We start from the raw sequence: 12,001 nt of genomic DNA, 5'->3' as shown, positions 1-12,001 counted from the left end.
ATAGCAGATTATTTTTTCTCATAAAATTTTGGTGTATTTAATTAATTGGTTTCAATCGAAATTTTAGGTATTATTATATATAACGACAAATGAAGACGCTTAAAGTATTTGGTCCTAGGTAAGATCTAGACTTTTTTTGAAAATCAAGATCCAGCTGGATTTTTACAAAGTAATCCAGTAAATCGCGACTTTTTACAACAATTGTGTCAACTATTATTTTGAAACTTTGTTAATTGCTATTGAAATTGATTTTTTTTAATGTATTCTACCTCTATAAACGAACACTATATATACTTATAATTATAGCTTTGTGCAAAGGTGAATGTATGCAAAGTTGCCCTATTTAAAGCTTATAGTGAATGAACATGTAAATAAGCGCAAACAAAAGAGCTCTAAATTATGGCAACTATGATAGTATGTAACTTGATAACTTTGTTTAACTTAAATAATAAATTAATATTTTTTTAATAGCGATCGTTCAAAGCATTTAGAAAGCGAAAGTAATAGTTTACACTCTTCGATTTTAAGTAAACGTTTATAAATAAGCACTATTTTGAGATAGATTTAAACTTGTAATATTTTTAAAGCAAAAAGTAGAGCCTATTGCTTTCTATTGTAAAAATATTAGTCTTATAAGTATCTTCCACAAACACAATTAATGCATACTGTTTATAAAATATAAATTAATTTTTTGTAAAAAATTTCTACTTTACTTAAAAATTCTTTGAAGCTATACTAAAAAACTCTAACTTCTACATAAAACAAAACACATTTATTTGTTATCAATTATTTAAATTCAATGTTTATTTGAGCTATGATAAAATTGAGTACAAAAACAATTTTGTTTTTTAAATTGTAAAAATTTTGCATTGAAACAAGTGTTTTCTATAAAGCTAAAAGATTAAAGAGAAGAAAAAAATAAGACAAAAAGTAATAATAAAAAGATCAACTCAAAAGATTACTCCGTAAAAAATTGAATACTGATGTTATTTGTTATGTAAAACTAAGTTCAGAAGAAAATAGCACCAATTTTTTGATATAATAATAAACAGTCTAAATTAAATTAATTAAAAAAAAAACTTTTGATTCGATGCAACAATGAAGTATTTTAAGATTAACAAAGCGTTCCTGAGAGTTATTTTTGTGCAAAAAACACAAAAGGTGGAAGAAACGTTTGAAAGGCATAGAAACAAACAAATATAAACTTGTTTTACAATAGTTCAAAGTCTTCGCAGTTTTTGAGTAAATATTTGAAAAGTACTCATAAAAACTTTTAAACATTTACTTCAAACATTTTAATTAAACAGCAAGATTTTAAAAAAGCTTCGTTTAAAAATAAAAGTGATATAAAACTTTTGCCACACGATCTCAAACAAAAAGTTTATTGAATCTAAATAAAAAATATCATAACTTTATATTTCAGAGCTATTCAAAAAGTTTCTATTTTAATCCTTAAAAGTTGAATTCAAAATGTCAGGTAATATAAAAAAGATTGACAATAAAGTTGTTATTAACGTTTACAGCTAAAAAAAAATATTTGCCAAAAGTTCTTGAACAAAAATATCAACTTAACTTCGAATCAAAATAAGATGTTCTTGTTGTTTAGGTTATTTAAAAAGTATCTTTTAAAATCAATCTCGAAATTCGAAAAAACAGCTTGAAACTTTTCTAACAATAATAAAAATTTGACTAAAACCAAAGTTTTTATTTTTCCGAGTTGTTCTGAGGCCTGAAGACGAACTTGGAGAAGACGTTCTCGTAACTGTCCTCGAGAAACTGACTTGAAGGATCCCTTCTCACGAATCCGTGCTTCTTCGCAAAGTCGTTCATGTTGCTCTCGAAACACTTCACCCTCTCCTTCGATAAGTCCAGGTAGTATCTGGTGTTTATGATAAATAAGTAAGGTGTAATTAATTAAAAAACACTTATTTAAAAAAAACACCAAACAGGTGATTTTAATTTTTTCTTTCAAAGATGTCAAAGGATTTGATGCATGCTATGGTGAATTGACTCAAAGTAAGAAACTTGTTATCACTAAAAGGAGTAGTTTTAATAAAATTATGCAGTTGTTTTTATACAAACAACTATATTTAAATTTTTAACCAATCACGTATAACTACTTTAGTGTTTGAAAAAAATATGGTGCACTGCTTGATAAAAAAAATAAAGTTTTGTTATTGCAAACATCTCAACTTAAAAACAAAATATATTTGAAACAAGTTAAAAACAAACTTTGCAAGCTCAATAATCAATTAAATTATGTTATAAAGATAAGTTTAATTAACATTACATTTAATACATATATTAAAACAAGTTAAAAACAAACTTTGCAAGCTCGATAGTCAACGAGCATCCCGGAGCGCTGACTTTGTTCAGATACACAGAACTCGCCAATCTGTAAAGTTTTATTTCGTCCTACTTACTTAAGCCAAAACGTTTTATTCTAAATGAACGTATTTAAACTTTATTTACCAAAACTGAACATTTATGATACAAAACACAATCTGGTAAGACTGAGTTTTCGACATAATAAAAAACTAACTAGTATAAAAATTTCAATTTGAAATATAATGAACCTTTGAGTTATTTCAATTTATTTTTATCAAATTTCGATAAACTACAACATAAAGGCAACTTACGTTGTTCCCATGAAAATGCAGTGGAAGAACTCCTTGTACTTCTCCTTGAGGTGTAGCTCAGGACCGGACGCTGCCGGCAACAGATGAACTGTTATATTACCCACTGTGATCGGTTCTGTAAATAAACTTTTTCTTTTTCATTCTCCTTTTTGGTAAAACCAATTAGTACATTGAATTGTAAAACTCTACAACATATCTAAACAAAATATATTGAAATTTTCTTTAAAACTAAAACATTACATTTTTGCAAACAAAACAAACCATATTCATCCCTTATAAAGTCTTCCGGATAGACAAACTCTTCATAATCAGTGTCATCGGAATCCTCATCATCAGAACCATCAGTGTCACCGTCGTGATCCATCTCCTCTTCATCCTCTTCGTCTTTGGGCGGGTTGTTGGGATCGTACGGGGTCTTGTGCAATATCTCGTGGAAGATCTCGTTCAGATTGTACTCCGTGATCTCCGTTGAGCTCTATGAGAAGTAGTGACATACATTTTAAATACATTTATATTTTGTATAATAACAACCATACTTGTAATGTGTCGATGGCTGTTATTAAGAGCTTTAGATTTTATTATATAAATAATCAGTATCAGACAAAACTAACATGAAAAGGGCAACTGTTTTAATACTTACATGTATTTTTGTTATAAAAAACTAAACTATAACATCTGATAGATGTTATTTAAGCCTTCTTTTTTGATTCAGTATCAGATATTTTTATAAAAACAAACCAAGAACACAAGATTTATTTAAAAACAATCTGATACTAATTAAAATTGATCAAACTAAAAATATCAAATCTATTAATGCTAAAAAAATTCTTTAAAATAAATACCAACCATTAGTACAAAAAAAACTGTAACAGATCTTAAGTCAGTTGTTCTAAATCTAAATAAAGATATCAAATTTAAACAACCTAAAAAACCCTATATTAGTCAATAACAAACGAACCTTAGCGACGGTACCGTTTTGTGTTTTAAGCAGTTCCTTGTTGTCAGTTTCGGTGCCGAACGTGATAAAGGGTCCTGTGGTCATGTCGCCCAAGTATCCTCTGACCTTCTTCGGGGCTTGCTGACCGTGCTGTTGGCATAAATAAACGTAAATATTTAAATACGCTTTGTGAACTATAGTAGCAACCAATTTTGAATTAGTAGCTATTGTTTGGAGAGTTAACTTGTAATTTTACTAACACAAAAACTTGCCTCCCGAGCTATTGAGATGAAAACTATTTTTATTTGCTAATAAACAAAAAACTTTAAATTGTTAAAGAATTTATATAGCTGTTGGAACAAAACACACTTTTTTAGTTATAGTAGCAGGTTCAAGTTTTTAAGCAAATTGAAATTCTTTTTTTTTTATAGTTTATGGATCTAATGGGTTTAGTTACTCTTATTGATTTTGTTCAACTTAAATAGAGCTCATAATTGATTTAAGGTTATTTTTTTCAAACCGACGTTCTTTTATACAATATTAATAATTTAAAATACTAAGATTCAAAGTGGTGGGACTTCTAAACTTATCTTTTTGTTAAAATACTAAATAAAATAACGAAACTTACATTTAGTGTGTTGGAACCTTCTAAATTTCTGTTTTTGTGGGAGAAGAATATTTAGAAACTAATAAATGACAATAAAACTTACATTCAAAGTTACAGAACTTTCCAAACTTTTGTTCTTGTGGGGGTAGAATCCGTTCATGATCTGAAATGCAACTCCGTCGAATCTGAACCTCAAATATTCCGCTTTCTGTATCATATTCGCCTATTCGGATAAAATTATTGATAAAATTGTTGGCTGAATATGTGTGGTACTTTAATTTTTAAACCTTTTTTGACTTTGGAATTTATTTTTTAAGGTAGACTTTGTATATTGTTCAATATATTTATTTATTCATTTACTACAAAAGTTGGGTACATGATTGTTTAATACATAAATTATATTTAAATTGTCAGATACCAATGCAATCAAACCTTTGCTGGCTCTGGTTTGTCTACTTTGTTTCAGAAATTTAAGAAATACTTATGTGAAAAAAAATTAATGATAACAAAAAGTTTACACATACACTTTATAAGAACTTTGACTAACCCCCTATTAAAAAACAAAAACAAATTCAAATAAAAATATTAACTCTATAAAATGTATAAGTATTTTGGAAGGTTGGCATTCAATTTGATATGAATTTTAATAACTAAACATTTTTTTTACATATTTAGATAATCTTTTAATTTTAAAATAGTAAATGTAAATATGAGTAAGACACAGTGGAAGACTTTTAAAATATTGCTACCAACGTTATTTTAACAAAAAGTTAACAGTACAATTCCAAAATTTAAGATAAAAAAATTAAAAAGCTTCTCAAACAGATAGACAAATATCAATATGTGTTAAAACAATTTATTTGAAACAATCAAATCACATATAATTGATCACGTTTTGAAAACATGTTGTTATTTTTGTCTAAATTCTTTATTATCTGCTTGTATATTTGTTATTCCGTGAGACGTTTCAGCAATCAACTTATGAAAAACACTTTTGTACCATGTACCGAGTTTTGTTGAACTTATTTTATTTTTCAAAAGTTTTAGCTTGTATAATACGCTATTGAAGTTTTAGATATGACTTAAAACGAACAATTGTAGGCGTAAATTTATTATTAATTATAAAAAAGTAGCAAATACTAAAACTTAAAAAATAAGTTGATTAATTGTACTCTATTTCTTTTATAATAGTATAACTTTATACTATTATTAATATATCCTAATTAATTTATGCTAAATTACAAAACAGCCTATAATACATTTTTATCGCTAATAATTGCTAAATTAAACTAATGACATCAGTCTTCAATAAATTGACCTTTATTCTAATTAGTTTATTTTGACGGTTGACTTTCTAACTGTTTTTGTTTATAAATCAAAAAACACAAAATCTTTTCATCAAAAATAAGTGTTAATTTATTTCTTATGTAATGTGATAACTTTCTTTCTGTTTAGTTTAGAATATTGCTTATAACCAATGAGAGTAATTTTGAAATTAAACCATTTTGTTTGCTAATGTACAAAGCTTTAACTAAACTGTTCTTCTTTGTAAAAGTTTTGTTGTCACTTTGAAAAGAAAAAAAACTGTTATACTGCAAGTACGAAACAAAATTATTAGGCAAAATATTTATAAAAACTACCATTTAAATTTAGTTAATGGTCAGTAATAAAGTAAAATTTCATTTAAGAATATTTTATTTTATCTCACTTGTTTTTGATGCAACTGTATCATAAGTTAATAATCATGATACAAATTGTCAACATATTAATAAACTAGTGATACATATTTTATACATGTTAATTTAACTTGTTTCTGGTGTAATTGCATCATCAAGTGCCTATCGTAGTATAATAAATTACAAATATTAAACAAATCTCTCGAATTGTACCTCGTAATACTTAATATATATTAAAATTTTCAATCCAACTTGTTTTCGATGAAGTTGCATCACATGCTGCCAATCGTAGTGCGAACCTCTTGAGTCGTATCTATGACTGAGCAAACTTCTTTCTCTCATATCTCTTGTTGTCATTAGTTTGCTTTTTACCTTGGTGTTGCGCCACGATTTGAATGAATCATGCAGCAAGTCTCTATCCATCAACTGTAAGTGATTAAAATTATTTCAAAATAAAACGTGTCACCGTTGAAAACTGGCTAATTTCAAACAAATACACTTACCAGTAAATAGTATTTAAAATTTTAACAGTTACAGTTTGTCGCATATTTAAAAAAGTAAACTTGATTGTAGTTATATAATTTCTGTATACAGAAGTGTATACTTACATATTTTTTAAATACAATTAACGTTTCTAAAAACTGCATAAAAGACTTTTATTTTTTAGAAACCACCATGGATATAAATAACATAAATTTATAATTAACATTAATATAAATAGCATTATGCTATAATCACCTTCAAATGAGACAAATCTAAACAAGGCATTCGTTCATCGGCATATTCGAGATCAGTTACCATCTGCTCCAAGCAGAACGATGATTTCTTCAGGTATGTGGATGTCTCGTCTCGCAACAGGGTATTCCCGTACAACTCCATGAACATTTCCGTCTTTTCTGTTTTGATAGTATTGGTTTTCATTTAGTTATGTTACTGAAATTAAGGGCATATGTGGGATCTACCCAGATGTAAGTTCACTTCAAGGAGTTATCACCATAAATAGTTATACAACTTTGTAATGCTGATATGTGCACATACTGATTATCAGAAATAAAATTTCTAATTTTGAAAGTAAAAGCTTTATTTAAGAAGAAAATACAAAACCAAAAACACTTTTAATGGAATCTTTCAATAATAAATATTGACAATGTTAATACCTTGGATCCCCATTAATTCTTTAGGTTCCAATGCAAGAGTGAGTAGAAGGATGTGGCGGGCAACTGATTCCATATTGCTTTCTATTGTGTATATCTGTAATGTGTATTGTATTCTTAAAAATAACATTAAAATGTTACTATATTGCGTATATCTGTATAAAAATATTATAAAATTATTATCATATTTTGTACATCTGTACAAAAGTATTATAAATATTCTAGAACATATAGCTGTGTGTATCTGTAGAAGATAACATTTTATTATAAATATTATTTCGCATAATATATTATTAGAGACTGTGTAATAATTGTATTGCAAAAGTGTTATTATTTACTAATGTGCATCTTTACATTCTTCAAAACAAACTTTATATTTGATAGAATTTTATAAAAAAAAATACATATTAAAATTAAAAAAAAAAGCTCTTTTGAATCGACTTTATTTTATTATGGGTTCAGAAATAGAAATTATATTTTGAACAATTAACTTACCAAGGATATATTTTAGTGGTTTAATGAATCAAATATGAATATTTAAACAAACTTGTACTTTACAATAAAGAAATAAGATATAACAAAGTTAATTATAAAGATATTTGAGTAAAACAAACACGTGTGCTTCTCTTCTTATGTTTGTACATTTTAGCTATGGTTTTTGACACATAAATTAATATTAAATGAAAACAATAATAATAAAACAAACGTGTATGCTTCTATTCTAGTGTTTGTACATTTTATCCATGGTTTTAAGATATAATAAATAAACGAAAATAATAAACAAACATGAATGCTTCTATTCTTGTGCTGGTACATCTTGGCCATGGTCTTAAGAATGTGTCGGCAGTCACCGCTACCAACCATCAGCACGTTCAGTATCTCGTTTCCGTGTCTGTCAGTTTCCAGTTTCAGGTCTTCACACAGGTCTGTGATTAATAGTTGTTGTAATATTTATAGTGCTGTCTAATGTCCTATTGTGTTGTTATGCTGAAATGTTAACGAACTTATAAAGTTAACATTTGAAAATAGTATTTCATCGCTCAGACCTGTAAATGTCTGTGAATAATGAAAACTATATTCATGTAAAAGGCTAGTTAACATTTGTTTTCTTTATTTACATGTTCATTATTAACATTAGTTATTTGTAGTATAATGATGGTTAAACTGCAAAATTAACATAGAAATTTAGAAACATTGGTGTTTATAGTACTTATGTAAGAGCTAAAAAACTATTTGCGAAAATTACTTTAATGTAAAAGTTTGTAGTATAATGTTAGCGAACTTATAAAATTAACATAGAAAAATTAAACTGTTAATATCTAGTTTAAATTCTTCGCTCAGACCTGAATTTGATTATTATTCCATATGTTTGTATTTGAAACTATTTACACAAACAAACACATCTCAAAAGTGAAGTGTAATCTTTGTATTCTATAAAATATTTGTTTTAGTTCACAGTTTAAGCTTTCATATAAGAGCTTATCAACTTTATAAAATCCCTTTTTCCGCATGAATTGTTAATTTAAGAGGTTGCTTTATAGTTTAAACTACTTCATAACTTCAGTCTATTAAGTAATGTTATGATATTCATATGTTAGCAAACATATAATAGTCATAAATAGTAACAGTAATATATGTAATGATAATTTGGGATTAAATTTTAATAACATATAACAAACGTATAGTAATCATATATAGTAACAATAATATATGTAATGATAAATTGTGATTAATTTTTTTTTTTTTTAATTACTGAAACCTGAGACATAGTTGTTATTAATATTATTCTTATTTTATTTTAACTTTACAATCGACTATTTAACTTTTTAGACTAAATGGTTATAGTCAATTGAATTTTTTTTTATAAAGAAGTAACTAGTTTTTATGAAAAGTTTTTTGAAACATAGAGAACATATTATGAGATAAATTGAAAAACAACAGTACTTTTTTATCTCCAATTAAAAAAAAAATAGTTCAAAGTATGTTTAATTAAGTAAACTATTTATAGATTAAGGTGAAAACTAAACTTAAACTTTGAAATCTAGAGACAAATTTCCAAATTATTGATTTTTTAACAGTAATAAAACAACAAATACCTTAAAATACACTTAAAATAAAAATTAATCTTACCAAAAAGTAAATAAAAAGTTATGAATAAATAAAATTTTAAACGTGTATTCAAACTTGTATTGTGTACCTCTTTGAAATAATTTTCAAAAGCTCAAGTATCTGCTCCTGTATTTTAATTGTAAGTGTGTAATAATAGATAAATAAAGTTGTTTTATTTTATTTGCATTTTTATTTACCATGAAATTACAATTATATACTAAATTTTATTTAATATTTTTTTATATTGAAATAAAATAAAATCACACATTGAAAATTTGTAATAGATAAACAAATATTTTCTATTTTATAATGATAATACAGACTAATATTTTAATTGTATAAACTAGGTTTTTAGTTCTATAAAAAAGTGATGTATATACATTTGTATTAAAATAAAATTGAAGTTTTCTCATCAAAATTAGTTATTCTGTATCATTTTAATGTAAGTTACTTTTTTTGTTATTAAATCTCTAACAGTTTATAAAAGATAACAAGAAATGTCTTTTAATCTAAATAAACAGCTGCACCAAAAACACAATTTAGTTAATCAATTTGTTTATCGCCTTTTAAAACGTGAGATGTGCAAAATTTCTGACGTCAATGCAAAATCCTAATGAGTGGCAAGAAAATGAAAACAAATTTCAAAACAAAAAACATTTCGAGAATCAAAACTCGTTTGCACGCATAATTCGACAAGCATTCGGGATCATTCGAGTTTGGAAGCTTAAAATAAACACACAGAAATATCAAACAAACAAAAAGCAACATTAAAAACTAATTCTTCATTTTTTCGGCTCGCAATCCAAACAGAGACAAATTATTTCCCCGCGAGTTTCCACATTTAATTCTGAATGACGAAACTGCGTCGGTTTTTTAAGAAAAGTAAAAACTGAAATATCGACGTGTGTAAGTTCAATCGGGTTCAGAAAAACAAAAGTCAGATTTTTTAATTTCAAGTTCACATACACATTAAAGAGCTGTTAGCTGTGCAAATCAACATAACAGATTTTAAACGAATTTACCAGAAAGTTGTTTTTTTTTCAGTAAACGCAAGATCAATAAAGAAAAAACAAAAAGTTGAGTTTATATTTCTAAAGACAGACTGTATTCACGTTCATATGCAATGGGAGCGCAAAAAATATTCCCTCGAGTTCCAAAAGTATTTTGAAATTTGATCCTAAATGACGAAAGTATTTAAGAAAATAGAAACATGAAATGAAAACATCGATCTGTGAGTTCAAACAGGTTCGAAAAACATTTAGTTTTAAAGAAAAACCATTCACGTACATAAAATGTAAACATAAAGCTGTTAGATGCATAAATAAACTTTAGAGTTCAAAGATTTTTCTTAAAAATTTTTGTAAAAGCGCAAATAATCTATGCTGTTCGTAATATTCGTATTGGAACTCAAACACGAAGTTTCACCTGGATGAACTAACATAACAGAGTTCACTTGAGTTCTTTTACAACTGTATTTTGCAAAAAGACACAAGATAGCCAATGAAAGAAAAACAAAAGTTAAATTTTTATATCTATATACAAACCATTCACGTATTAACGAATGCAAACATAAAAATTTTAGAGCCGAATTAACATAACAGAGTTCAAACGAGTTGTTCAAAAGTTGTTTTTGCACAAAAAAAAACGAGAGAATCAGTGGAGCGTGTCGAAGAGAACCGTCACGGACGCCAGCGAGAGTCGGGGAAGATTCGAGATGCAGTTTTTGGCGGCATGCAATTAATTGCAAAAAAAAGTGTTTGTTGTTTTGTCTGCTTGCTTCGCAAATACACTGTTTGGGCGCGAATCGAAATAACTGCTTGTGCGATGTTTCAGCAACTATTTTGTTATGAAGCAGCTTAGTTTAAGTGAGCTGGGTTGTATAATTTTGTTCGAATTGCCAAAGAGTCGCTACGAACTTAGTTTTTATATATGGTACGATTGTCAATGTAAGAAAAAAATATTTTTAATGTTTAAAAGTATTTATTTTTTTAAGTTGCAGCTGTAAAAACAAAAATAAATAAATACTATAATCCATATTCTATGCAACAAAACATGTTTTATAATAAATCAAGAAACAAAAATTTTTATGTTTAAAAAGTATGCATGAAAAGTATAATTAAAACATTAATGATAAATAGCAATAATTAATGATTTATTTACTAAAAGTATAAAATATTTATAAACATTACAGATGTGCAACAAATAGCTTCCAAGTTTCAAGTATATGTTATTTTTTTAGTTTGTTAAAAAATTTATTATGTAAAAACAATTTTGTCTATGCAAAAGATTTTTAATTGATAATCATTTTTGATATTTATTCTGTAAGTAAACAAACATTTTGCAATAGCTCTTTTAAAGAGAAAAACTACTGAAAAGTATACCGTATATTCCAAAACAAACAACACACCTTCTTGAAACTCAATTTCAGGATTGTGCCTCAGTAAGAAAGAAAACAAAAATAATTTAAATAGTATTTTTATATAAAACAAATAAACAAACCTTCTTGAAAATCTATGGCGGGACTGTGGCCCCAGTATGGTATAAGTCCGTAACCCGGAATAACTCCACCATTTTCACTACCCGGCATATTTTAATTACTACTCTGGTTTAAAATATTTGTTAATAACACTTTAGTAAGCAGAAATAAAACTTCTATAGAATATTTCTAATCAAAAAAATTGTTAACAACTATGCAGACAGAACATTTCAAAGGAAAGCATTGTAGAGAAAAGTTATAAACTCAATTTAATATGGTTATTACTAATAAGACTTAAGTAAGGAGACAGAAAAGAATAACTTTAAAAAAGTATATTTGTTACTTGTACTACTATAACGGTTTTTAAATAATTTATATAGTTCTTAAAGACATATATTGTTAA

The 12,001-nt window shown here is 26.6% G+C and overlaps 1 protein-coding gene across 1 annotated transcript; it reads right to left on the bottom strand.

The window, feature by feature from the left end:
* Positions 1-1,704: 1,704 nt before the first annotated feature.
* Positions 1,705-11,709, bottom strand: LOC145828865 (dynein axonemal assembly factor 3-like). The gene is made up of 11 exons (XM_082936611.1): positions 11,622-11,709; positions 7,800-7,939; positions 7,017-7,110; positions 6,598-6,755; positions 6,112-6,285; positions 4,287-4,406; positions 3,598-3,726; positions 2,901-3,114; positions 2,640-2,754; positions 2,327-2,395; positions 1,705-1,879 (listed from the first exon to the last, which is right to left on the bottom strand). The coding sequence occupies exons 1-11, from the start codon at positions 11,707-11,709 to the stop codon at positions 1,705-1,707; spliced, it is 1,476 nt and encodes a 491-aa protein (XP_082792737.1).
* Positions 11,710-12,001: the final 292 nt, after the last annotated feature.

Source organism: Thalia democratica, chromosome 2 (assembly GCF_965202585.1).
Source record: "Thalia democratica chromosome 2, ktThaDemo2.hap1.1, whole genome shotgun sequence".
NCBI classification, from domain to species: Eukaryota; Metazoa; Chordata; class Thaliacea; order Salpida; family Salpidae; genus Thalia; species Thalia democratica.
Note: the sequence above shows the minus strand (reverse complement) of the source record. Positions and strands in the feature narration are given on the sequence as shown.

Excerpts from the sequence above, each read along its gene's own strand:
- LOC145828865 (XM_082936611.1), bottom strand. The coding sequence starts at position 11,709 with ATGCCGGGTAGTGAAAATGGTGGAGTTATTCCGGGTTACGGACTTATA. Across the intron at positions 7,111-7,799 it reads ACAAGAATAGAAGCATTCAT|ATATACACAATAGAAAGCAA; the intron begins GTTTGTTTATTA and ends TACACATTACAG. Across the intron at positions 1,880-2,326 it reads TTGACTATCGAGCTTGCAAA|ATACTACCTGGACTTATCGA; the intron begins GTTTGTTTTTAA and ends CATAAACACCAG.